This window comes from Falco punctatus (genome assembly GCF_963210335.1).
Source record: "Falco punctatus genome assembly, chromosome: 3".
In the NCBI taxonomy this organism is placed as follows: domain Eukaryota; kingdom Metazoa; phylum Chordata; class Aves; order Falconiformes; family Falconidae; genus Falco; species Falco punctatus.
Window position 1 is genome coordinate 109,371,747 of NC_137582.1, and position 24,551 is coordinate 109,396,297.

A 24,551-nucleotide genomic window follows, 5' to 3' on the forward strand; every position below is an offset into this window, starting at 1 on the left:
CTGTCCCCCCAGCACCCAAATCTCTCCCCAGGACCCTGAATCACCCCTCTCCGGACCCAAACCCCTCCCCCCCCAACCTCCCCCCTTCCTCCCACCCACCTCTCCCCTAGAGTCCTAAATCTCTCCCCCCCAGTCCCAAATCCCTCCCCCCAGACCCAAACCTCTCCCCCCACCCCAAACCTTCCCCTCCCTCCCACGCAAATTCCTCCCCCAGAGACCCAAATCCCTCCCCGCCCCCCCCCCCCCAAATCTCTCCTTGGGACCCCAAACCTCTCTCCTCCCCCTCCCTTCCACCCCACTTCTCCCCCCACCCCAAACCTCCCCCCTTCCTCCCCCCGAAATCCCTCCCCCCCACCCCAAATCTCTCCTTGGGACCCCAAACCCCTCCCCACACCCCAAACCTCCCCCTCCCTCCCACCCCATCTCTCCCCCCAGTCCCCCCCCACCGCCGCGGGGGCGGGGCGGTGGGCGGGGCGGGCGGGGCAGGGGGCGGGGCGGGCGGGGCGGTGGGGCCGTGGCGCGGCGCGGCGCTGGGCAGCCCCGCGGCGGCGGCGATGGGCGGCGGGGCGCGGCAGCTGGCCGGGTACCTGGCGGCGCTGGGCGGCTGGGCGGCGGCGCTGGCGGCCGCCGTGCTGCCGCACTGGCGGCAGAGCTCCTACGCCGGGGACGCCATCATCACGGCCGTGGGGCTGCACCAGGGGCTGTGGATGACCTGCGCCGCCCAGAGCACCGGGCAGGTCCAGTGCCGCCTGCACGACTCGCTGTTCTCCCTCAGCGGTGGGTACCGAGGGGGGGGTGGGCTCCCTTGCGCCCTGCAGGGCTGAGCCCCGCTGTGGGGCTGACCCCCTTTATGGGTCTGAGCCTCTGTGTAGGTCTGACCCACCCCTCCTCCCGTAAGGGTCTGTGTCCCCCCCCAGGGGTTTGACACACCCCACCCCCCCATATGGGTCTGAACCCCTCTATGGGTTTGACCCCCCTATATGGGTCTGAGCCTCTGTGTAGATCTGACCCCCCCCGTAAGGGTCTGTCCTCCCCCAGGGGTTTGACACCCCCCCCCCATATGGGTCTGAGCCCCTCTATGGGTTTGACCCCCCTATATGGGTCCGAGCATATATACAGGTCTGATCCCCCCTATACGGGTCAGAGCAACCCCCTGTATGGTTTGACACCCTCCCCCATATAGGTCTGAGTCCCTCTAAGGGTTTGACCCTCCCTGTGTGGGTCTGAGCTCCCCCATAAAGGTCTGTGCCCCCCCAGGGGTTTGACACACACCCCCATATGTGTTTGACCCTCATATATGGGTCCGAGCCTATATATAGGTCTGATCCCTCCCATAAGGGTCTGTCCCCCCTATATGGCTCTGAGCAACCTCCTATACGAGTTTGACCCCTCCCCTATATGGGTCCGAGTCCCCCTATGGGTTTGACCACCCCTGTATGGGTCTGAGCCTCTGTGTAGGTCTGACCCCCCCCCATAACGGTCTGTCCCCCCCTGTATGGGTTAGACACACACACTCCATATGAGTCTGAGCCTCTCTATGCGTTTGACCCCCCCCCATATGGTCTGTATAGTTCTGAGCCCCCCCATATGGGTCTGTCTCCCCCTGTATGGGTCTGTCCCCCCCCCCCATATGGGTCTGAGCCCCTCTGTGGGTTTGATGCCACCACCCCCCCAACAGGTCTGTGCCCTCTCTACATCTGAGTGCTCCCTTGGGCCTGAGCTCCCCTGACCCCTCCAGGGGTCTGAGTCCTCTGCAGGTCTGAGCCCTCCTAGCCCTTCCCCCACCCCCAGGTCTGAGCCCCTGTACTGCACCTGAGCCCCCCGCAAAGGATCTGAGCCCCCTGCACCCTTCCACTGAGTCAATGTGGGTCCAAGCTTCCCCCCTGCACCCCGTGGGTCTGAGCCCCTCTTGGCCCCCATCCCCAACTGTGGGTCTGAGCCCCTCTTCCCCCCCTCCATGGGTTTGAGCCCCTCTGTATGTCTGAGACACCCCTGGCCCCTGTGGGTTTGGGCTCCAGGGTGGGCACCACATTTGGGGAACTACAGTGTCCCGTGGGGACATCACAACCCTGGGGCTGAGCATCAGCCTCGTGGCATCGGGAGACTGTGGTCCCGCTGTGGGCAAGGTACTTCCCCAGGAACCCATGGCAAGGATGAGTGTGGCAGCGAGGAAGGTCAGGGAAAGCAGTGGGAGCAATGCCCTGAGCTGAGGTCTCCCCACTGGCCGAGCGGAGAGAGGGGGTGGCATGGGAGCCATGCAGCGAGAACAGGGTTAAGGCCAAGTTCATCCCCAAGGTGGGATCAGGTGATGGTGGTGGAAGGCACATGGTGACCAGCGGCTTCTCTGCCCCTCTCCGCTGCAGTTCACATCCAGATCTCCCGGGCTCTCATGGTGATTTCTCTCCTCCTGGGTTTCTTCGGCATCATCGTCAGCGTGGTGGGCATGAAATGCACCAAAGTTGGTGAAGAGGATCCTGTCACCAAGAGCCGCTTCGCTGTGGCTGGAGGCATCTTCTTCATCCTCTCCGGTAAGGCAGCTCCAGCCTTGGCACCTCTCCCCCACAGAAGACCCCAAACACCTTCCAAAAGCTGTTTGATGGGGCAGGGGAGAGGTTTGCTGGGGGGTTGGGGATGTTCTGATGTTCCACGCCTCGAAGAGGTGGCTGCAGGGGACTGGGTGGGCTTTAGGGGTCCCTTCCAACCAAACCACCCTGGGATTCTGTGGTTCTGGGTCCAGGTCTGTGCACCTTGATCGCCGTGTCCTACTACGCCACGCAGGTGGCCCGCGAGTTCTTCGACAAGAACCCCTTGCCCATCAACGCCAGGTAAGCGCCTGGCTCGGGGGATGCTCTTTATCTGCATCCCACCGCGCTTCCCAGAGGACCTTCCCTCGGGAGGGGGAGGGGGTGGGGGGTAGGTCGTAGGCGGCTGTGCCACGTGGTGGGACCTCTGCCACCCCCCCAGCTGCTGCGCTGGGGCAGATCTCCCCGACGCTAAAGCTTTACTGGGTCCCACCGCCGGTTTTGCGCTGGGATAGAGCAGGAGCGCTGCCGTGGAGCTGCAGCCCCAAGGGAAGACGAAAGTGCCGGGAAACGGAGCAGCGGGGTCCGGCCACTGTGAGAGATGGGGGTGGCCAGGGAGAACCAGCATCTGCCTCGACAGGGCTTCGAGCATCGCGGTGGCCCTTGGGGTGTCCCCCCCCCCGCCAACGCTCCTCTCTCTCTCTCTCTCTCTCTCTCTCTCTCTTTCGCCGCAGGTACGAGTTCGGCTCGGCGCTCTTCATCGGCTGGGGGGCCGCCAGCCTCTCCCTGCTGGGGGGGTCCCTCCTGTGCTGCTCCTGCCCCGCCAAGGAGCAGCGAGGCCAGCAGTACTATCGGCATTCGCAGCCTTCGACGGCTCGGGAGTACGTCTGATCCCTAACGCTCCCCTCCTGCTGCCCAGCGCCCCCCTCCCCTCCCCAAACCAGGCAAGACCCCGGCGCTCCCACACCACACCACACGGTCCCTGGATGCTCCCTGAGACCTTTCTCCTCCTCAGCTTCCAGGTTTCAGCACCGTTTGCTACACTGTCCCCTAAAACAGGGGGGCTGGGGGCCATCGCTCCCATATCCATCATTGCCAGGCCCCCCAGCACCGGGCAGGTTGCCCCCCAGCCCCCTGGGGTGGGCAGGACTGTGGATGCTGGGCAGAGCGGGACGATGCCGGGGGCACAGCGCCGGTCCCGCGGGGGTGTGCTGCACAGAAGGGCTTTGTGCTTTCGCCCACCCCCTCTCCATCCCGTTCTCGGGAGCAAGCAGGGAGCGCAGCCAGTGCTTGCCTTTCCCGGGATGAAGCTGCCGTCCACCTCCATCAGGGGCTGGAGCATCCCTGCACCCCGCTTTTGGATGCTGCCAGGGTGCAAGTGTTCCCCTGCCTCACTGCTACCCAAAAAGCAACATTTTTTTTTAAATTATTATTAATTTTTCAACCGAGCCTGGTTGCTGGTGCTCCAGCTGAGCTCTGCCAGCTAAAATCTGCCCTGGGTTTATTTCTCACCAGGCACAAGTATGTGGCCTTGTTAAGCAGAATAAATGGCATTGGGCAAATTAAAGCAGGCAAAAAGGGGACTTTGAACACAAAGCAGCAGTTTGTTTTTATTTTTGGTGCCCAGCGCAGCTATTTCAGGTAGCAGATGGACAGACCCATGAATTTTGATGCCTCCCCGCTGTGTCCAAATCCCTCTTTCCCCAACAGGATCCCCTGGAGCGGGCGGTGAAGTCTTCAAACACCGACAGTGCTAATTGCCTCCACCTCCTTGTACCTCGTCTGGACCACTACTAACCGCTCTGCAACCACCACCGCTCCAATTTCATCAGTAATTCCCCCAAACCACCCCATACCTCCATCCATCCATCCATCCATACTGATGTGCTATGCCAGCTAACCTGCAGGAAAAAACAGTGGAAATTATCCAAAGAGCTTGATTATGTATTTTTTATTATTATTATTATTATTAATATTTTTTAATCCATATAGCCAAAGTAGCTGATTTTTTTAAAATTTATTTCATTTTTCTCTGGTTTATTTGATCTTATTTCCTTTGATTCTCTTTTTTTTCCCCCTCTCTTTTATTTTATACCCAACTGCTTTGGGTCCTGGTCTGTGCTGGAGGGGAAGCAATGCTGTTTTTTGCCCTGGGGGGGTTGATTTCTTTCTCTCAGGTGGGACTAACAGCCCTTTTTCTCTTTTAAATTGCAGACCCCCTGTAAAAATGTCTTCTTCACCCATCAGGGGAGAGCAGTGCTTATAGTCTGGCTTCACCCATCAGGTGCTTGGTTGGCTGAACCCCTCTTATGGGGTTCCCCTCCAAAAATACACACCGAAAGCTACTGCAATGAGGATTGAAAAGGAAATTTGTGTTTGTTTTTTTTGTTTTTTTTTTTAAAGCCAAATAACCAAAAAGGTGTTTTATAGCAAGAGCACCACATCGCGTAGAACGACATTTTTTTATTCTTTTCCTATAAAATTGCATTAACTTTTCTAGGGGATGCATGGCCGTGGGAATGGGACCGATCGGGATTTTTCAATGCATTCTTTTGCTGATTGTTTGTACTAAAAATTGTGACTCAGTGGTATTAAAATATTTCCAATCACGGGTATCTTGCTCAAATCGTCTCTTTGTTCTCCACACTTCCAAATCTGGCCCAGTCCCCTGCGAGTGACAGCTCTGCTGGGTCAAAGCCACTACAGGCAGGGGGCTCTCCCCCGTGCTGAAAGTTTTTTTGCCCTCCTGGGCAGGTGCTATCCCAATAGCTCAAGTCTTTTGCCACATGTGGCTCTAGAAGGAGGGGACATGGCCTTAAAAATTGCTTAGTTTAAGGCGAAACCCCTGGGAAACTCGGCATCTTGCGCCCTGGTCCCTCTGCAGGGCTGAAGTGCCACCAGCATCCTTCTCTTAGTGCCTCGCATGGATCCTCGACCAGCATCCTCCTCTTATTGCCCCCCCTGGACCCTTGCAGCTGGGCTCTACCTTATTTTCTCCCATTTTCCATGAATCCAAATTCAAATCCGAAGTGCCTAATTGGGCACTTTGCTAATTTAACTTGATTTTTGCTTTCTTTGTGGAGGAGCAGGACCCCTGGCCCCGTAATACTGTACTTGGTTCTCCTCAGGGGATGATGCTTTCCATCCAGCTTTTTGCACGGCTGCCGTCTTGTCTCGGCATTCTCATCCCACCTGCAGCACCTAGTCCATAAGTACATCCCATCCCACCTCAAAAAGCAGGGATTTGTGGTCCAGGGGGGCTCCCGTGACATCTCCACGGGTCACCCGAAGGCTCCTGGGGAGGGACGCTCCGGCTGGATCAAAGCGGGTGGTGGCAGGGGGAAAATAGCAGAGTGGTGATAATGTGGCTGGGGGTATAAAGGCCCCCACTGTCCTTGGGACAATCCCTCGTGTGTTTTACTCAGGGCAAAGCGGGATAAAATGTGGGAGCAGGACACAGGGCTCACTGCGGTACATGGGAGCTGCCTTCACCCATCGCACCCCGGCCAAAAGTTCTCCCCCCTGGCCCAACACACATGTTGTATTGAATAAAACTAGTAAGATGAACAATATGTAGGTTGCAGGGCACACCTCTTGCTGGCACCCAAACCCCCATGGAATATTATTAATTTTTAAATGGGTAGACAAGAGGGAAAAGGGAAAATGACCCCCCGGAGGCCAAGATCACAGCCAATCTCACCAAATTGCCGCAGCACTGAAATTCCATGTAAATAATGAGTAGAAGGGGGGGAAAAAAATCACGTTTTTTTCATAAAAAAAAAAAATAAATCTAAAAATCCATCTGGGCACGCCTCGTTACATTTAGCACGAAGATGCTTCTGCAGCAGCACTGCCCTTGGCCGGGGGCCCACAACCGGTCCACACGCAGAGGAGCTTTTCTCACGCCTCTGAGCTGTGCCTGTTTTAATTCAATGCTGGTTTTATTCTTTTTTATTCATTTTTATATGTTGGCTTGCTCCAATGGCATCTACAGAGCCCTCTCCAGCTCTATGGCATGGCCCCATCAAAGAAAACATCTTTTATTTATTTTTTTTTTTTTTCTCCCTTTCCAGCTGTAAGAGGTTTCCTCTGCACGACACGTGCTAAAATACAAAGCTTTGGGTCTCCTGTTAGCACTATTTTTTTAACACACTGTTTTTACAAACACAGTGGGACACAAGATCTGATTTTTACCTTCATTAACCAGAGAAATAATCTTAATTATTCAACTACTGATCGATCTGCCCCTCTGCCTGCATTCTTTCAACCCCTCCCAAAATGTTTCAGTTGAGAATTGACCAGGCAGATTAGTCTGACATATAATAAAGGGACCGTTTAGATGAGCAGAAAATAAAAATAAACCTGTTTTAGAAGCATCACCAGGGCGCGCAGCTGCAGTTCTGTACTGCTTGGGGTCACACCAGAATTTCAAATGCCATGGACGTCCAAGTACCACAAAATCCCGAGATGTAAATTTTGGAAAACGAAGGTACAAACCCTCCTGGATGTTTTCAGCACTAATTCATTGCTCCACGCTGAAGCGTTGGAGCTGTCATGTGCCAAAATTCCGGGAAAACAGGATAACCCCCCCAAAAAAAGTCAAGCACCTGGGTGCCTCTGCAGGGCTGAAGCTCAAGGATTTGCCAAGACCCAGGTGCGTTGCCAAAATCCCCGCAGTTCAACGCTGCAGAGGATTATCTAGAAGGAAAAAAAATCCACCAACCAACTCCAAAACAAACCTAAAACCCCCAAGGGCTTCTCTTAAATTTAATCCACGAAATGGAAATACGGATGGAGCTGAGGGTGCAGCCATGCCTGCGAGCCATGGGGCGCAGCTGATCCCAAGGATGCTCAGAGGATGCTGCAACATGCTTTGCAAAAAAGTGAGAGCAAAAGGGGTTTTTTGTTCGGTTGGTTTTTTTTTCCCCAAATAGTAGGGGACCAGGGAACAAACCTGAAGTTTTCAGGACAGCTCCAAGTGCCAGGCAGCTGGGACACAGCTTTCCACGGTCACAAAAACCTCCTCGGGAGCTGACTGGACACATTATCTGAGCCATAACCACCACATATAATGGGGCGGGCGGGGAGGGGGGGCAGGGAAGGGTCTTAATTATTGGCTGCATGCCTGGCCAAGGGGTTTTAATTATCCCCTTTGCATTTTAGCTTCTTTCTCTGGCCGCCGCCACCCCTCTGACTCTCTCACACCGGTCCCAGGGACCCAACATGTCTCAGGCCACTCACCCCTAGGCAGTAATTAAAAGGTCTAATTAAAGAACGGGGGATATTTGCCTGGGACACAAAGTCCCCCACCTGGGGAGTGTTCCCAGCAGGCTCCCACAGGTTCCCCACGTGGTATTTTTGGAGGAGGCTCCCTTCCCAACCTATTACCATTCTAACCACAGGGATGCCCATCACGCCTTGGAGCCCAAAGTCCATCTGACGTGCCTTGGACCTCGGAAAACCGTTAAATAACCCAGCACAGGCTTGGGCAGGCATTGCATTTCCCTCATTCCATCAGGTGGGTCAGGATCGAACCCCATCGGTACTTGAAAGTCTTCAAGACCCACATCCCCAGCCATCGTCCCACCCCGGCAAGGATGAGCCTGCGGTGAAGGTAACACTTACCCCCACCAGCCCCTTTTTATTGCTAACACGATTTCTTTTCTTTTCTTTATTTCTTTTGCTGGTATAACTCCGATGGCTGAGCAGATTTTCTTCAAAGGCTCCAAAACAGCCAGGGTCTAGTGGAAAAAAAATCAGGTTACGGGGAGATAGTTCAGAAGAGAGCCTGGGAAATTAAAAAAAAATATTGTAAATTGGGGTCTGAGAGGCTGCCTGTTAATTACAGAGATACACTCTCTGGGTGAAACTGATGGACATGCTCACAGAGATGGGGTGAGCGGTCCCTCTGCTCCCAGTGACGTGCCAGGTGGGATGTGGTGGGAGATGTTGCACCCCAGGTATGGGGACCACGACCCTCCCTCCCACCCCTGCCCCATGGGGAAGCCTGTGCCGCACCAGGGTTGGCAGCACCTGGCTGGAGGTCAAAGACAGCGATGGTGAAGAGTCATCACCGTATGATAATTAACCCATGCAGCTCAGAGAGCTACCCAGTCTCATTAATTAAGCCATTAACTCACGGGAACCCCTTTGCCCAAAGGGCTGCAGCTTCAGGCGCTGAAATATTTAGCATCTTGGGTTGCAAAATACAGCAAAGGAGGATTTGTGTCCAGGCTTCAGAGAGACGATGTCCTCTGCTCCACACCTTGGGCACAGCTCCCCTCCTAATGTCCCTCCATCTCTGGCAAGGATGGAAAACAGATGGTCCCATCCCTTCTGGTCTTCAGGAAGCCTTGGCAGCACTTGGGGGCACCCAGCAGCCCTCACCCACCTCCGTGGTGGGAGATGCTTTCCTTGGGCTGGCCACTTGAGATAGGGACACCTCCATGGGACACTTGCTTCTGCTCCAACCTGGGTGTTTCAACACTTCATTGCTTATCTTGGGGGGGGAAAAAAAAAAAAAAAAAAAGCATGTAAAGGCAGGTGATCTTCCCGCTGAATCACATGGCTGCAGGGATGGAGGCATCAAGGAAACCGCGGGGTATCAGGAGCCACATGCTGAGGTCACAAGTTTACGCAACAAGAGTCGTTTGACAGCAGTTTCCAGCAGCTCGATTCCCAAAGGACAAGTAGTACCGGTGGGCAATACCAGGGGGTGTCTCGGGATGAGGGAACATCTAGAGAGCCGCCCCGTGGGGGTACAGCTCTACTGCAGAAGCGATGTGTCCCTGTGTACGTGCAAAACTGGCTCTCCAGCTCCATTGGAGCATTTTGGCAGTGCTGAGGACCACGAGATGAGGTCCAGATGCCTCTTAGGGATCCAGGCGACGCCCCAGCCTAGGTGGCACTTTGGTGGCTCAGGCAGCTGGGAAGCAGCCAGAGCAGAGGTGATGGACATCTCGGCGCCCTCGCAGGTAACCCCATGAGCGCAGCTTTGCAGCTGACGGCGTTCGGTCTTGTTCTTCTCTCAAGCCTTTTCCTGCTCCTCGCCACCTGCACCGACTGCTGGATGGTGAACGCTGACGACAGCCTGGAGGTGAGCAGGGCAGCCAGCTCCCAGGTTAGCAGCCGGGAGCAAGGTGGGTGCCTCGCCATCCAGGGGGTCCCACCGTGTCTCCCCAGGCTTGGAAAGGGGGTGTGGTGGGACAAACCTGCTGCTTTCTGCATCAGTTGGAGGGTTAGAGGATTAGAGAGAGAGAGAAATGCTGGAGCAAGAGGAGGAGACAGAGAGCAAGGTATGGGTAGGCAGTCACCAGGACACGTCCAGTGGTGGTGGGCTATCTCTGGGGGGAGCTGGGGGGCTTTTTGGTGCTTTTTGCTTGAGCATCTTTCTCCTGCTTCCAGGTAAGTCACAAATGCCGAGGGCTTTGGAGGGAGTGTGTCACCAACATGCAGGACGGGGTGAGAACCTGTGACCAGTATGACTCCATTCTGGCTGACCATCCAGGTAAGCTGGCATGGCCTGAAGGCATTTTTGAAGTTCACAGTGAAGAGTTCTCCCTCTTCCCTTTCCAAGAAGACGCGCCTCTTGCAAGGGGCTGCCCTTCATCAGGTAGCAACGCAGGGCCGGGGCTTGCCTGGCTGTCCTGCCCCACCAGCACAGCCTGGACAGCCACCCATGGTCCAGCCAGACCTGCCACGGGGTCACCAAGTGGAAGAGAAGCTGTGCCACCTCCCAACAAAGGTGTTGTGGCATGTAGAGCCCAGGCGCCGCTCCTATCCCCCACCGCACGGTGGGATTTGCAGCCCCATTGATGTTGCACGCAGGGCTGAGGACCACCCCCACCAGCCAGGGACTTGTGTCCTCAGCTCCTGGACGGTCGTGTCATGGTGTGGAGACTTCTCCATACCACGGGTGGTGACAGGGGACAACACAGATTGGGGCGGTGGAGAAGGGAACAAGAAGTCCGCACGGACCAAGCGGGGCTGCTGTGCTGAGAAGCTCTGCAGGGAGAAGTCGCGCTGCACTGGTGACATCACAGCTGGTGACGTGCCTCATGCCAGCTCCACATTTTTCCCCACTATTTTTTAGAAAAAAAAAAAAGACATTTGCTGGTCAAAACACCAGTTACACAACTGGGAGGAAAACCAGGCGGTCTGGACAGCAGCATCTTCTGTCCAAAGCTGTGCAAGAAGGTCTTGAGTAGGTGATGACACCCTGGGTGCCGACTGGTGCACCTTAAATGTCTGGTTTCTTGAGCTGAGCTATTAACGAGCTCGTTAAGTCCTGTTGCAAGGTTTCTGGGGAGCACTTTGCCCAGGGCAGGTGGTGGGTCCCAGTGTCGGTATCTCCTATGGACACGGCCACTGGTGACCTGGGTGACTCTAGCAGGGACACAGGCAGCAATCCGGAGCGGGGAGAGCAGTTCCTCTGACCATTCCTCAGCCCCTTCTTCTGGGTTTTTTTTTTTCTTTCCTTCCCTGCCCAGTGAAGATCGTGGTGACGCGGACCCTGCTGATTGCAGCGGATCTCCTGGCTGGCCTGGCTTTGGCTTCCTTGCTCCTCGGGCTTGATTGTGTCAAGTTCCTCAAGGAAAATCCTCGTGTCAAGCTGAAGATGCGCTATGGGGCTGGTGTCACCCTTGGTGTTGGCAGTGCGTGGCTGGGAATGCTCAAGGGTCCCGTGGGGAGCTGGGAGGGTGCCAGGAGCTCCGGGCACCCTCTCAGAGGGGTCCTGGGGGGTTGCAGAGTTCTTTCTTAACCAGCCCCGTTTCTCCTAGGCATCCTGGGTCTCGTGGGCTCCGTGTGGTACGCGGTGGACGTCTACGTGGAAAGGGCCACGCTGGTGTCGCACAATATATTCCTGGGGGTCCACTATGACTTTGGGTGGTCGTGCTGGCTGGGGATGGCCGGCTCGACGGGCTGCTTGGTGGCATCTGTCCTGCTGACCTGCTGCCTCTACTCCTGCACAGGTCAGTCCGCCCTGGCCCCCCACAGCCCACCGCAGCCCAATTGCTGCCCTGCAGGGACATACGTGGGGGGAAGGACCAGCTCAGAGGGTGCAGACACTTCTCACAGGGTCCAAAGGGATCTCCATGGCCCCTGGGGGGGGCTGGGTCACGCCAGGCAGGATTGGGCTGCGGGAGGATCCCCGAAGCCTCGTGAGGGGATGGAGGGGGGGTGCAGAAATGTCCTAGCCACATGTCTGGGACCTTGAGGTCCTGGTATGTTGGCATCTACCCAAAGTGGTGGCCGTGCTGCAGCTGTGTCACTGTGACCAGCCCAAACCTGAGTGGGTGGCCACAGGGATGTGCTGGTGAGAATCTGGTCCCACCAGCAGGGACATGGGACAGGCGATGCCTCACCAGACACCACCTCCACTCCTGACGCCTGGTCCCACTGGGTGGAAGCTGCCCCCCCAGAGCTGGCTGTGCAGCTTCATCTCTCCTGCCGTGTCCCCACACTGCAGCACCCCCCCCCACTGGTGGCCATGATACAACCCCCCCATTCTCTCCTGGCAGACCCCAGCAGGCACCAGCAACCGCAGAGAGCTCCCCAGCCCCAGGACCGCACGGCCACCAGCAAGATGTATGCTATGGACTCTCGCGTGTGATGGGCATCAACACCTCCCGCGCCCTGTCCTGCTGTGGGATGCTCCCCCGCTCCAGTCAGACCCCATTAAAGCAATCGCTTCAAGACTCTGACTGCAGGGTTCATGCCAGCTGCAGCACCAGGGGCTGCAAAAAAGTAAGGATGCTGCAGAAGCCACCCAGAGAACAGGTTTTCCCCCACCCCCCACCCCACTTTCAGCCAGGTTTGATGAAAATAAACCCCAGAAAAGTGTTGCTTTAAGAAAAGATCGCCTCCAAATCCCCTGGGGAAGCCGTTGAGCAAGGAGCTCTTATGATAAGGCTTTCCACTCAAGTCCTCCAAAGCCACTTCTGCACGGAGCAACACTGACTCCACGTGGCTGGTGGCCCCGATCCCTCGTGCACGAAACCACCCCTGCGCTCAAAAACTTGGCAGCAAAAGGTTTGCTTTTAAAAAGCGGGTAAAGCGAGCAGCCCGCAGCATTAACGAATGCCGCCGTGGGGTGGCTGCTGGAGGATCGCTACCGCCGCACATCAGGCACAAGGAGGGGAGTCAGTTTGAAGCCTACCCACCGTGCTCTACTTGCAACGTTGGATTTTTGAGTCCATGCAAAAAGGGAATCCTTGTTTTCCAAGCAAATTACCATCCTTTGCTTGCAAACCGTGATGAAAACAAACCAGAATCCAAACCCACCAACAACACCCCCCCCCTCCCTCCACCTCCAATTGCTGGTTTTGTCCTTATTCCCTTATTTCTCCAACAGTTCGCACACAGACAGCAGTGCAGCGCAGGGAGCTGGGCAGAGAGCTGCCCAACACAGGCTCTGCACCCCAGAAAGCAGCAAACCAAGCCCCCCCGTGTCCCAAGCAGATGCTGCTGCAGGGCCCCAAACAGCCCCCACGAGGGAAAGGTGCAGAAAAGACATGCAGTACCACTTCTGTAGCCTAGGCAGGCTGCAAAACACCTACGCCCCCAAACCAGGAGAGCTGCAAGGGTCCTCCCAGGCCCCCAGGGAAGGCAGGGAGAGAATTCCCAATCTCACCTAAAGCTGAAAAGCAGCAAAGCTGTTGCTTTCTTACAGCTCCTCACTTCACCTGCTAAGGCAGAACCGCCAGCAGCCAGCTGCTGCATCCTGCAGCACCGGAACGAGTCCGTCACGTTATTAGCAGAGGTTAAAGCAACGCCACGGGGACCTGAGGAAGGAAGAAATGCGATCACTAACGGTGCACGACAGAAACAGAGCGTGACTGACAGCTTGCTGGTAACCAGCAGGCAGCCGCGGTCCAAAGGCTGGGCAGCCAGCAGCGTGCTACGAGGTAGAGAGCAAAGCCTAAAGCCCAGGGCTGCTACCAGCTGGCACTTGAGCGCACAGGAAAGCGATTCAAAAGAGCAAACCCTCACACCATACAAGCACTGAGCACCTTAGTGCATGCAAAAGCTCGGAAAAGCTGCCATCAACCACACCTCAACCACTGGGTGCTCTCCATCATCTGCATTACTGGTGATTTCTAACTGGTTTGCACGCAGCAAACAGGAGAAAGCTCCATCTCCCACCACCAGGACCCCAGACCGAGCGTGCTCCTGTGCTCTGTCACCCCCAGCGTGACAGCAGACCCCGTGGTCAGTCACTGTGGGGTACAAGGAGCGTGTCACCCCCTGGAAAGGCTTGGTGTCACGACAGGGCAGCTTGGGGGCAGCTGTGGGAGGCTCTGGATGCCAAACCCGGCCGGGAACTCACCTTTTCCCCTAGTTTTCCCCTCAATCCCTCTTCCCACACACCAGCAACTCATTACATCCATGCTCTAAGATCCCAGAGCAGCAGGGCTCTGCACAGCTCAAAATGAGTTTCAGCGTTTGGGTTTTTTTTCTTCTTTTTAAGTATTTCACACCACCTCAGTTTTGAGACTACCCCAGCAAACAGCTCTTGGAAACATGCACCAAGCACCTCCCCTCCAAGCCGTGCCACCCAGTTGCAGTAAGGACTCAACTGATTTTTAATTATTTTTTTAACTTCGATTTTTTTTTCCTTTTACTCCAACCTGCCTGCACACTTAAGAAATAAAGCAGGTTTTTCCCACCCCCCAAACTTTTTTATGAAAACTTAAGCCCTTTCACACAAAAGTGGGTTTAAAACAACCAAGCACACAAGGTAATTCTTTAAGACCTTTATTAACAGATGCTTGCAGTTTGACTTGAAAAAATCAGGTGTATATTTCATACAAATTAAAAATGAGGTTCTTAAAAATCTCAACTTGACCAGATATGAAACAATTTAAAAACCTTTAAAGGTATATTGAGAAAAAACAGGCTTTTAAAAAACGTGTTTATCGTTTCCAAAAGGAGACTTCTTTAGGTAAAAATAATAAAAACCCCATGCTGCATAGATAATGCAGATAGTTCTAGTAATCTGGTCAACAGCAAAAAGCAAGCACTTAAGGTCTTCAGTTCCAATTCTTTTGTTCATTTCTTATTGCTGGAATTTCATTTTCTTTTCTTCTTCATTTCTTAAGTCTTTTCTTTGATGACTAAACTGAAAAAGAGGAAGAAAAAAAAAAAAAGGATGATCAGACAGGTGTCAGGGGGTTACGCAGACATTTTGCCTGGCGAGCCTCACCTGCAATTCACAAACTCTGGCTAAGCCACCTTTCCTGCACACACAGAACCTCACCAAATGCAGCTCTTTAACATCAGCCCACTTTCAGTGGCCAGAACAGCCATCTTCCACACAAAGGACTCCAGAAAGAGAACAGATGATGAAGTTTAAACCCAAAGGGATCCCACTTCCACCTCTCCCCGGCCTCCTGGGGTGAGCTGCTGACGTTGGGCTCTGCTGACACAGCCGGCTCAGCGCCAGGGGACCAGGCCTGGAAAACCAGGCTGGAGAACCCCAGACAACCCCCGGGAAGGCAGGCACGAGGGCAACTCCAGACCTTCAGAAGGTGGCTGAAGAGCAGATTTCTAACTGTGCCTAACAGGCAGCATGGCTTCAGTAAGCTGCTGCCCAGACCACAGAAACCACAATTTATATCCTCCCCTACTACCAAGAGACAGAAGAGCAACCAAAACTTCACCCTGGTGTTTTTTGAAGCCCATGATATTATGAATTCATCCGGCAGGTGTTAATCATTACAATGAACACCAGGAGAAAACAAAGGTTCCCATCACGTGCACAGAAAACACCGCAGCAAGGCTTGAAGAGCCATTGAGGAATCCCACTGGATCCAGCAGCCCGCGAGCCCTGGAGCTCTCGGAGCTGGGAGAGGTCTGCAGCTGCCAGTGGCACCAAGCTACTCCCCATGTCCAGCCCCTGCATTCCCTGCTCATCCCCTTCATGTGACCCTGCCCCGTCGCTCCCACCAGGACCCAACGCCTCTTTCCGTTTGCCTGCCCTCCTGGCGACGAGCGACCAGCGAGACAATAGGGATGGGATATGAACACTGGCGAGAGGAAATACAGAGAGGGGAAGGACAGAAAAGGCAGGCGCCAGAAAAAAAGCAGAACAAGTACAAACAGTCCTAGAAATGAAAATACTTTCAAAATAGCCACTGTCCATTGGAAGACAGCACCAAATCAGGGCCAGCCCACCTTGCAACAGAACTAGTTTTAGCATCAACATTTAGGCAATCCTCCCAAGCAGCAAGCCACACCAGCACCTCGGAACTTCAACCACCACCACCCTGGATGCCCCTTAAAAAAAAGCCTGTTTCCCACTAGTTTTTCCAGCACTTTTTTCTTTAGATAAAAAGCCGCTACTGACACATTCTTGCAAATCTTGTGTCAACTTTCCAGAAATTAGTGCCTAGAGGTCTAAATGCCATTCACTTCCCCTTGGGGACCGAGGGATGGAAGCTCGGACACTTCAGAGAAATTAAAGGAAAGCATCGAAAATAAAAAGAAGGGTCAGCAGATGGACGCGAGGAGGTCTGGACACGCACCCGGATGATGGTAGAGATGGTAAGCCGGTATTTACTCAGCCCCGCCCTGCTCGGCCTCGGGAGCGGACGTGTTCTCAGCTGGTGGTTCGGCTGTCTTCGTCTCTTTGCCATCTTGTGGTTTAGGGTTCTCTGGGCGTCTGCGTCTGTAGTTGAAGTTACGACGGTACCGACGTTGAGGTGGCTGCTGACTTTGGGTCTCATCCCCTTGGTTCTCCTTATCTTCTTCGTTCCCATCCTCTCTAGGCTGTCTTTGACGAGGAGGACCCCTGAAAGTCAAGCTAGGCTTTAACAGTGCAGCATCTGACCATCGCCATGTTCTGTCTCTGTTGCCAGAAGGCAAGGTTAAACCAAAAAATGTTGATCTGCCGCATACCTGCGAAATCGGGGTCTATAACCTCGATACATGTTCTGCCTGACTGGTCTGCCTTGGTCTCCTGCACTCTGGTTGTCAGCACCCTGGAAGACATCGGGCAACAAACCATTTTAGATGCAGGAAAAAGCACGGGAACGCCACGGCTGGCCGAGCGGTGAGGGGGACAGCTCTAAGGGGGCTGTCGGGTTTGCTCGAAGGTGTACAAAGCATCCCAGGGTGGAAGAGTACGCCCCATGCAGAGTTTCTGTTTCTTCCATGCAATCCTATAGAAGTTAATGCAAATTGCAACACTCTGGCTTTTAAAAGCTGTGACATCACCACCTTCAGCCTATCCACACCTGCTACAGGGTTCATCTTCCTGCCAAATCTTGCCAAGAACACCCCCCAGTCTCCAGGAAAGGTGGCAAAACCCTGCGTCTCACCACCCTGCTCCAAAGCAATCGAGCCAGTTTGAGTGTCACGCTTCAAGCGGCCGTTACGTTACCTCCACTATCTCTCCCTGCACGGGAGGGTTGGAATATTGTGGTCGACGCCCGTAGGGCCTACGCATATAGTAAGGTGGGTACCGCCGCCTGCGATAGGGACGGCGTTGCTGGGCTTGACCTTCTGGTATGTTCTCTGCTCCTTCGTTCTTTTCCCCACTCTCACTGTTCTGGTAGTTTTGCTGGTAGTTGCGTGGAGGACCCCTACGACGTGGATATCGTCTGTAATGGTTACGGTCTGCTGCGTATTTACTGCCTTGCACTGGAACTCCACCGGGACCTGTAACATTAGCTGCCTCCGCACCCTAAAGAGCGGGGACAGCGTGAGGTAAACGGTCAGCATCGTTACCACTTAGAGCATAACAGAATTTAGTACCGAGCAACGATTGACATCCACCTTGTAAAGCCATGAAAAAACATTCCATCTCCTTGGATGGCATCAGGCATCCACTCAAACCACAGGTACCACACCACAGCCTGCAGACCGATTTTTCCATGCACACTCCAACCCCCGAGAGATGTGTTTACCTTTTCTCCCTCAACCACATCGAACTCCACGGTCTCTCCATCTCCTACGCTGCGGAGGTACTTCCTGGGGTTATTCTTCTTTATGGCAGTCTGAGAACATAACATTGCAGGATTACTTTTACAGGCACAGCATGAGAACGCTACTTAGCACATCTAAAGACTTTTTTTTTTTTTTTAAATTAAGAAACTTGAGTATTTAATATCTTAGGAGAAAGACCTGTACTCCTGAAAAAGCAATTAAGCCACCGTGAAAATCCAGGAAGCCAGAAAATCTACCTGTATTACTATAGTTATGGCCTATTTGAAACGTACAACAGCTTTACCACTGACTGGAAACATCTGTCAACACGCTGTCTGCGAGCTGAAAAAGCAGTCTGAAAACAAACAAGAAGCACCCCACAATACAAGCTGGCCAGAGTATTCCTAACCAGAGTTCTGCATTTAACACCCCCGTAGTATTTATTCATCCCTCTGAAGCACATACACCAACGTGTAAGCCTTTCCAATCCCATCCACAGACTTCAGCCCTCTACCATTTCCCACACCACCGCAACAGCCTACGTGTCCCAAGCTACATAAACACATCGACAGCCAGAAACCAAGAGATTTCTTTCTCTCAGGCTTCCAATACCATCACTCCAGCCGCAGCATTTACCAGTCAATCACAAATCTACTCTAGCTGCGTATTATACACCAAGGATTAGCCCTTCCAAGGTGTCAGCACCAGACAAGCCTTTGTATCGGTATCTGCATGTTAAATGACATTACTAGAAAACACTGAATTTTCTGTGCTGTTCAGCAGCGGATTAAATTTTTGACAGATGAGTTAACACTCAATATGCACTGCTCTCTGCCACGTTATGCTTATCAAAGGCTTTAACTGAACAGTAATACAAGTGTAACAACTTTACAAAAAAATACCAGCAACAGAATCTGACTGGATTTTTTTTCCCCTAAACGGAGCAAAATCTATGGGAAAACATGCCCACAAGCCTCAGCCTATAGAGCAGTGATTTTAGGGAAAGAGAGGAAGCTTTATTACAACAGCTCTGCATGAGACCCAAGCTTGATAATGGGGATGGGGAAAAAGTATACAGCTGTAACTCCTAAAACATGCCCATTTCTTCCAGATGAGACCCCTGAAACCGTTTTGCTATGAAAATCATTACTTGAAACAAATCACTGCCAAACTTGCTTTTACAACCACTGATGGTAGTTACAGGACAAGTCCTGAAATCTGACTTGTAGGTCAAGGTCACTTAGGGGTTACCCTACTTGCAAATCAAGTAATAAAGCCTGAAAGCTTTCCTTCAGGGTATGTATTCCTGCCTCAGCACACAGGAACACGGTGGAGTCACTTGGCCTTCCTCCACTGCCCATTACAGAATAACCTTTGCTAAACAAATGCCTCTACATTTTAATAGCAGGTAATTTAGGTACAGCACAAGCAAGAAGCCGAGAGCTGACAAATTAAACCGGAGTCAGGATACTTCCCAGGGGTTACTCCTCCCTCCCTCTGTGTTTGCAACATCAGTAGTGTACCCCTAACTCAAAACAAACCAACAAGCCACACGCTCCTAAATGCCAGAAGGAAACCATGTCCTGCTAAGAACTCTTTGTGGGCTGCTGCACAAGAAATCCTAAGACAGAAAGGAAAAAAAAAAAAATCACACTGCTGATCACAGCCTTGTAAGTCCGACAAGAGACTAAACTAAAGCCAACCTGCTCCATGAAATAAGCCGCAAGTGCAGTGTGCAGTCTCACCCTGGTCTAGTTTCCAGAGGATTACATGCTCACCAGACATTGTATCTGAGTGTACATATCTGTTAAACGGAAAATATACCTAGTAAAATGTTTGCAGGCTTTCGCTGAAAGCCTGGAGCAATAAAATCTACCAAAGTTCTGCCTAAAAAAAGAAAAAACCAACCACCTTCACTGGCACTTCACCCCTATTACAGCCCAATTAATTTCTCTCCCTGCTGCAAGCTTTTCATTTAACTTTATTTCCATATGCTTATTTAACAACTATATGGATCCACAAGGCAATTTAACTGGACTTCAAAGAGTTATCCCCAAGCCAACAGAGCACACTTGCAGACAGCACAATTTTCATCACTATAGTGTGTCAGCCCGCTCAACCCCACAGATCTCGTGTCCTCACGATGGATGTGCAAAACCCCCAGCCGCAAGCTGGCTCTACATGCCATCCAATAGTGAGAAACAGTTGTTTGTGTTGAAGTAACGGTTTTTGGAAAAGGTGAGGCTCCCTCACCACCTCAGCCCTACTTACACAGGTCATGCATAGCAAGTTTCAGCGAGGTTAACACGTTTTAGTTCCGAGGAAATCTTACCTGATGGACAAACACATCTTCCTTGGTGTCATTCCTGCAAGACAACAGGACATTGAAATCCATGCACGAAATGCACAGTCAAGTTAAAAATTCAATTGTCTGGGGTGGGAACAAAACACAGATCTGTCAAGACAACTAGCTTTCCGCATCAGCCTTGCTCCTCAACCTGCTCTCAGCTAGTCTCTCTACTAGTTTACTGCCTGGAGTAAGGAGATGGCCAGGTAGGCTCAGAGCGCAGGCTGAAGCGCAGCAAGTTGCAGCTGAAGGCATTCTTCCTCCCTCCTGCACACCCCTCTACCCGTCACATCCCACCGATGGAGATGTTCGCAGGGGAGAGAACACCCGACAGCAACCTGACAGTCACTCCTGGCAGTGCTCTGCGTGGGCATGGGCCGCCGCAACCTCTGGAACAGGCTGTGACACCACCACCCTTGGGTGATCTCTCCAGAGTTATATCCTCTCCGCCTCAACATTTCCTTGGTTTAAGAAGCTAACACCACCAGCTGACCACTGAAGGCAAACAGGGTTAGTCAAGCTGCGTTTGTGAGCACAGAGAGGGAAAAGCTTGGGTTTCTCACCTCACAAGAAAAGAGCAGCTCAAGCCCGCACCTACGAAGATCCAAGAGCATCCTTCAGCGCTATCACGATACGCAATTAACACGCTGAGGCCAGACAACCCCCCAACAGTACCAACTTCAATCAGAGAAGTTTCTCTTCTGCAATTAAGAGGTACAGCAGAAACAGCCTCTGCGCAGGTCTGAGCGCTGCACATGCCGTTTCCACCGCTCATGACAAACTTACGGCGGTAAATCCCAGCTCGCGTTGCACCAACTGAACCTCACCACGGGATGATTTTCATTGGTTTGACTCAATAGCAAAGTGGCTTTAATTTCCTAGAATGACTGGTTAAAGACATTACAAAGCAAGCTTGCGTGAAGATGTGCTCAGAACTGGAGAGCTTACAGGTACGGGTAACAGAATTAAGAATTTTTTTCTTTTTTTTTTTTTTTTAAAAAAGATAAAGCCAAGTGTTCCTCACCACTGGCTTGAAAACATGAGGATGACAGATAAGACTCTTCCAAAAACTCAAGCCCAGCTATAGTTACTCCATCAGACAGCACTAGAAAAAAAAAAAGTCCCCATGCTTAATCATGGAACTGATGCCTACAAACCTCAAAGGTTACTGGAAAAAGCAGAGCCAGACCGATCACCACAAGGCAGCTCACTTCTGAGGTGCCACGATGCAGCATCCAGCAGCCCTCACAAAGCCTGAGCCTAAATATTTTCTTCTTCACCATGCAAGGTCTCTTGCCAGATGCTCCAAAAGCTGAAAACCTTCAGAAGATCCCACTAACAGGCTTTCAGTAAAAATGCTTAACACCTTCCTCCACTCTCAACCGAAAAAAGGTGGTAGGAAGCGCTCATCATCTGTGCTCTGCAAGCGCGGATGCTCTCGTTCTCGCTTAGGTTTTGGGCAACCAGACCAGACATCTGAAGTCCTTTTGAAAAGTTTCTATTCAAGAAGACACTGGAGGTTTAGATCAACAAATGACACTGTTCCACAGACCCAGCTCTAGGTGTATAAACAGTCAGTTAAAAAAAATAGACTGTCCAATTTTAAAGCCCAGTGCCACACAGCACACGATTCCCTACGCTGTTTTCCAGCGAGCACATCTAGATAGTGTCATAGTAATAGCGATCGCTTTCTCAAAATAAAACTTGAAATGGTACCAGAGAAACTCCCATTCTGAAGGCCCAACAAGCCATTCAGCTTATCTTTGCCCTAAATGACTCCGCTTCCAACATTCTTAATCCATGAAAGTGGGGGGGGGGAAAAAAAAAAAATTGGACAAGCAGACAGATTAAGAAAACACGAGTCCAGCAGAGCACTGAATACAACGTGCAGCTCCAATTATGGTAAGAGGACCAAGCCCCTGGCCTGCAGGTCCATTTATTATTTTGACAACTGTGAGAAACAATTGACAGATGCTCAGAATTCAAACCGGCATTTCACAACAGGAGCACGCTTTGACGGTTAAAAGGAACGCAGGAAGCACTCGAAGCCAACGTGCACCTACACCAAAGGTAACATTTTACTTCCAAAGTTCACGTTAGCTGCAAGCAGACCCAGCCGAAGCAAAGACAGGCAAGGGCAGGAGCTCCCGTGAAGTTTCCCTTGCAGCAAACCAGAGAGATTCCAGAGTTGAGGAAATGTCCTCCAGTTGAGTTCCCATGCTGCCGCTCTAATCTCTTGATAACACGAGATCACGCTGGGTTTCTCATTAAAAATGGCAACCTCAGGGATTAAACAGCTGCCAAATTAATGACTGGGGAAGCCATTTGGATGTCTTAACTAACTGCTGTTGCTTCCTCGCTTGACTCACATCACTCAGCATTTCCACTACTGAGGGAAACAGGAAAAAAACCCTTCCCTAGAGGTAGAGTTTGTGGCCTATGACTTTATACACGTTTACAAAAGCCAAAGACGTAAAAGCTTACAGCACCATATAGAACACGTAACACTAAAACACTTTTTGAGGAACGCAAAGCGGGCAGACTCAGAGTCAAGTTTTTAAAGTTGCAGACGCAGAACCGATTGAGGAGATTGGCAGATGCTTCAGGCTAAGTCATCAGGTAACAGACAGTTTAAAAAGGCAGTTTAAACCGAACCTAGGCAAAAGGGCCAATAAAAGCTCCAACAAAGATGGACTCCCAAGTTTTCAGCCAAAACTTGGGGTTTGAAGCACTAGGTGGATAAGGGGAACAGTTCTTTGGAATATGGCCTCTGCAAAATAACCCCTGGGGAGGCCCTCCAGAGCTGGTGGGTACCACAATTTCCCATTTTTCCAGATTCAATTCGCAGAGCAATTCCAGGACTCCTCTACTACTGGATAGCTACACCGACACACCTATTTTAAGTACTTACACAACTCATTAAGTGTTAAAATTTTTCTTTCAAACCAAGCACTGTCACAAAAAGAACCTTCTAGGCACTTGTTTCTCGAGACCCCTTCATATCCCAGCCCTGCGGCCTAAGACAGATCTGGATTTTGCTCATTTCCTTAAACATTCAGGTTTCCCTCATGGGAGCACATTTTTAACTACCAACCCCTCCAACCTTATTTTTTTGCTGGCATGGCTGTGAGCGAGCTCCATGCAGAGGTTTACACAAGGATCTCCTGCATGTGAAGAGCCACCAGCCTTTTATACCCTTGAAAACGACCCCCTCCTCCCAAAACCCAACCCCCCCATTAAAAATCTATCTTAATATTAAGAAATATCAGCAGGAGTCGCTAAGGGAGCACGGCTCCTGCTGGGATTAGCGCAGGGAAAAGCCAGCCCAGTGGGAGACACTGGGATAGGGGTAGGGCCTGCCTCGCCTGCTGTCCCCAAGCAGGGCAGCAGTGTCCCCAAACAGGGTGGCGGTGCCCCCCAAGCAGGGCCTCCCAGGCAGGGTGGCAATGTCCCCCAGGCAGGGTGGTGGAGCCCCCCAAGCGTGACCCCCAAGTAGGGCTGCAGTGCCCCCCAAGCAGGGTGGCAATGTCCCCCCAGGCAGGGCACCCCAAGCAGGGCAGCAATGTCCCCAAGCAGAGTGGCAGTGCCCCCCAAGCGTGACCCCCAAGTAGGGCGGCAGTGCCCCCCCAGCAGGGTGGCAATGTCCCCCAAGCAGCGTGGCAGCACCCCCTAAGGAAAGCCCCCAAGCGGGGCCCCCCGGGCAGGGTGGCAGGGGGTGACAGAAGCACAGCCCCCCCCCCCCCCGTGTCACCGCGCCCCGCAGGCCCCACCCCCCCGGGCCCCCTCACCTGTTGATGAAGCCGTAACCGTTCCTCACGTTGAACCATTTCACTGTTCCCAAAACCTTCGTTGCTGAGGGAGGGGGGCGGGGGCGGGGGGGGTGACACACACACACACACAGAGGAGGCGGCGGCGTCAGGGCGGCACGTGGCGGGGCGGCGCACACAAAGGCCCCGCGTGGCGGACATTTTGAGCCGCCCCGCCCCCACCCGCCGACACGCGGGGCCCGGCGGCGCGCGCGGGAGGAGGAGGAGGAGGAGGAGGAGGAGGAGGAGGAGGGCGCCCAACGGCCGCCACGGGCGCGCGCGCCGGGAGGAGGTGGGAGAGAGGAGGAGGAGGAGGAGGGGGAGGAGGAGGCGCGCGCCGCCCCTCAGCGATGGCGGGCGGCGGGACGCGGGGACACGCGGGGCCGCCCGACCCCCAACCCCCCCCTCCCCTCACCGATGACCTTCTTGTCCCCGCCGGCGGGAGGCGCCGCCGAGGCCAGGCCGCTGCCCCCGTTCCCGGTGCCGCCGTTAGGCTTAGAGTCGGCGGGGGCGGCGGGGGCCGCCGCGGGGACGGGGGCGGCGGGCGGCTGGGTCTCGGCCTCGCTGCTCATGGCGGCGGCTGTTCGGTGCGGACGGTGGTGGTGACTGGCTGTTTGCGCCGCCTCCCGCGGTGTGATGGTGACTGAGGCCGGCCGTGGGGGGGCTGCTCCCTGCTCCGGGCTCGCTGAGCTCCGCTCTCCGCTCCCGATACCGATCGAACTGGCCACAATGGCGGCCCGCACCGGCTAGCCACCCCGCGCGCCCCGCCCGCGCCGCCCGCTACTCGCCGCGCGGCCCGTCCGTCAAGCGCCCAGACAGCCCGTTGGCTCTTCCCCTACCGGTCACCGCCCCCCGCCGAAAGCCTATTGGTAGCCGCACCCGCCTTTCCTCAGGAGCGCGCTTCCATTGGCTGTTCCGGCCGCGGCTGCCAGGCTCTCTTTTCTCACC

The 24,551-nt window shown here is 53.4% G+C and overlaps 3 protein-coding genes across 5 annotated transcripts; 2 read left to right on the plus strand and 1 right to left on the minus strand.

Annotated features, from left to right (window-relative positions):
- Positions 1-502: 502 nt before the first annotated feature.
- CLDN19 (claudin 19) lies at positions 503-5,135 on the plus strand. Of its 2 annotated transcripts, none has more exons than XM_080378325.1 (5): positions 503-777; positions 2,364-2,528; positions 2,738-2,825; positions 3,257-3,403; positions 4,233-5,135. In XM_080378325.1, exons 1-5 carry the CDS (start codon positions 555-557, stop codon positions 4,252-4,254), a joined length of 645 nt encoding a protein of 214 aa, XP_080234451.1. In that variant the 5' UTR covers positions 503-554; the 3' UTR covers positions 4,255-5,135. The 2 variants fall into 2 exon arrangements, with proteins under 2 accessions (XP_080234451.1, XP_080234450.1); XM_080378324.1 differs by having other exon boundaries at positions 4,737-5,135.
- A 95-nt stretch (positions 5,136-5,230) lies between these two features.
- On the plus strand, positions 5,231-14,483 carry LOC308060062 (claudin-16-like). Its single transcript, XM_080378327.1, has 5 exons — positions 5,231-9,618; positions 9,927-10,029; positions 11,012-11,176; positions 11,303-11,494; positions 12,044-14,483. The coding sequence occupies exons 1-5, from the start codon at positions 9,505-9,507 to the stop codon at positions 12,133-12,135; spliced, it is 666 nt and encodes a 221-aa protein (XP_080234453.1). The 5' UTR covers positions 5,231-9,504; the 3' UTR covers positions 12,136-14,483.
- On the minus strand, positions 14,264-24,332 carry YBX1 (Y-box binding protein 1). 2 transcript variants are annotated; one of them, XM_080378318.1, is made up of 8 exons: positions 24,019-24,332; positions 23,586-23,649; positions 19,783-19,816; positions 17,432-17,521; positions 16,906-17,208; positions 16,422-16,504; positions 16,049-16,314; positions 14,264-14,643 (listed from the first exon to the last, which is right to left on the minus strand). In XM_080378318.1, the coding sequence occupies exons 1-7, from the start codon at positions 24,173-24,175 to the stop codon at positions 16,080-16,082; spliced, it is 966 nt and encodes a 321-aa protein (XP_080234444.1). In that variant the 5' UTR covers positions 24,176-24,332; the 3' UTR covers positions 14,264-14,643; positions 16,049-16,079. The 2 variants fall into 2 exon arrangements, with proteins under 2 accessions (XP_080234444.1, XP_080234443.1); XM_080378317.1 differs by having other exon boundaries at positions 16,049-16,326.
- Positions 24,333-24,551: the final 219 nt, after the last annotated feature.

What these genes read in the sequence shown, in the direction of transcription:
- CLDN19 (XM_080378324.1), top strand. Translation starts at nt 555, where the DNA reads ATGGGCGGCGGGGCGCGGCAGCTGGCCGGGTACCTGGCGGCGCTGGGC. An exon ending in CATCTTCTTCATCCTCTCCG is followed by an intron (nt 2,529 to 2,737) that starts GTAAGGCAGCTC and finishes TTCTGGGTCCAG; the next exon opens with GTCTGTGCACCTTGATCGCC. An exon ending in CAGCCTTCGACGGCTCGGGA is followed by an intron (nt 3,404 to 4,736) that starts GTACGTCTGATC and finishes TTTAAATTGCAG; the next exon opens with ACCCCCTGTAAAAATGTCTT.
- YBX1 (XM_080378317.1), bottom strand. Translation starts at nt 24,175, where the DNA reads ATGAGCAGCGAGGCCGAGACCCAGCCGCCCGCCGCCCCCGTCCCCGCG. An exon ending in GGTTACGGCTTCATCAACAG is followed by an intron (nt 19,817 to 23,585) that starts GTGAGGGGGCCC and finishes GTTGTCTTGCAG; the next exon opens with GAATGACACCAAGGAAGATG. An exon ending in ATGTGGTTGAGGGAGAAAAG is followed by an intron (nt 17,209 to 17,431) that starts GTAAACACATCT and finishes CCCGCTCTTTAG; the next exon opens with GGTGCGGAGGCAGCTAATGT.
- LOC308060062 (XM_080378327.1), top strand. Translation starts at nt 9,505, where the DNA reads ATGAGCGCAGCTTTGCAGCTGACGGCGTTCGGTCTTGTTCTTCTCTCA. An exon ending in ACGCTGACGACAGCCTGGAG is followed by an intron (nt 9,619 to 9,926) that starts GTGAGCAGGGCA and finishes TCCTGCTTCCAG; the next exon opens with GTAAGTCACAAATGCCGAGG. An exon ending in TGTCACCCTTGGTGTTGGCA is followed by an intron (nt 11,177 to 11,302) that starts GTGCGTGGCTGG and finishes CGTTTCTCCTAG; the next exon opens with GCATCCTGGGTCTCGTGGGC.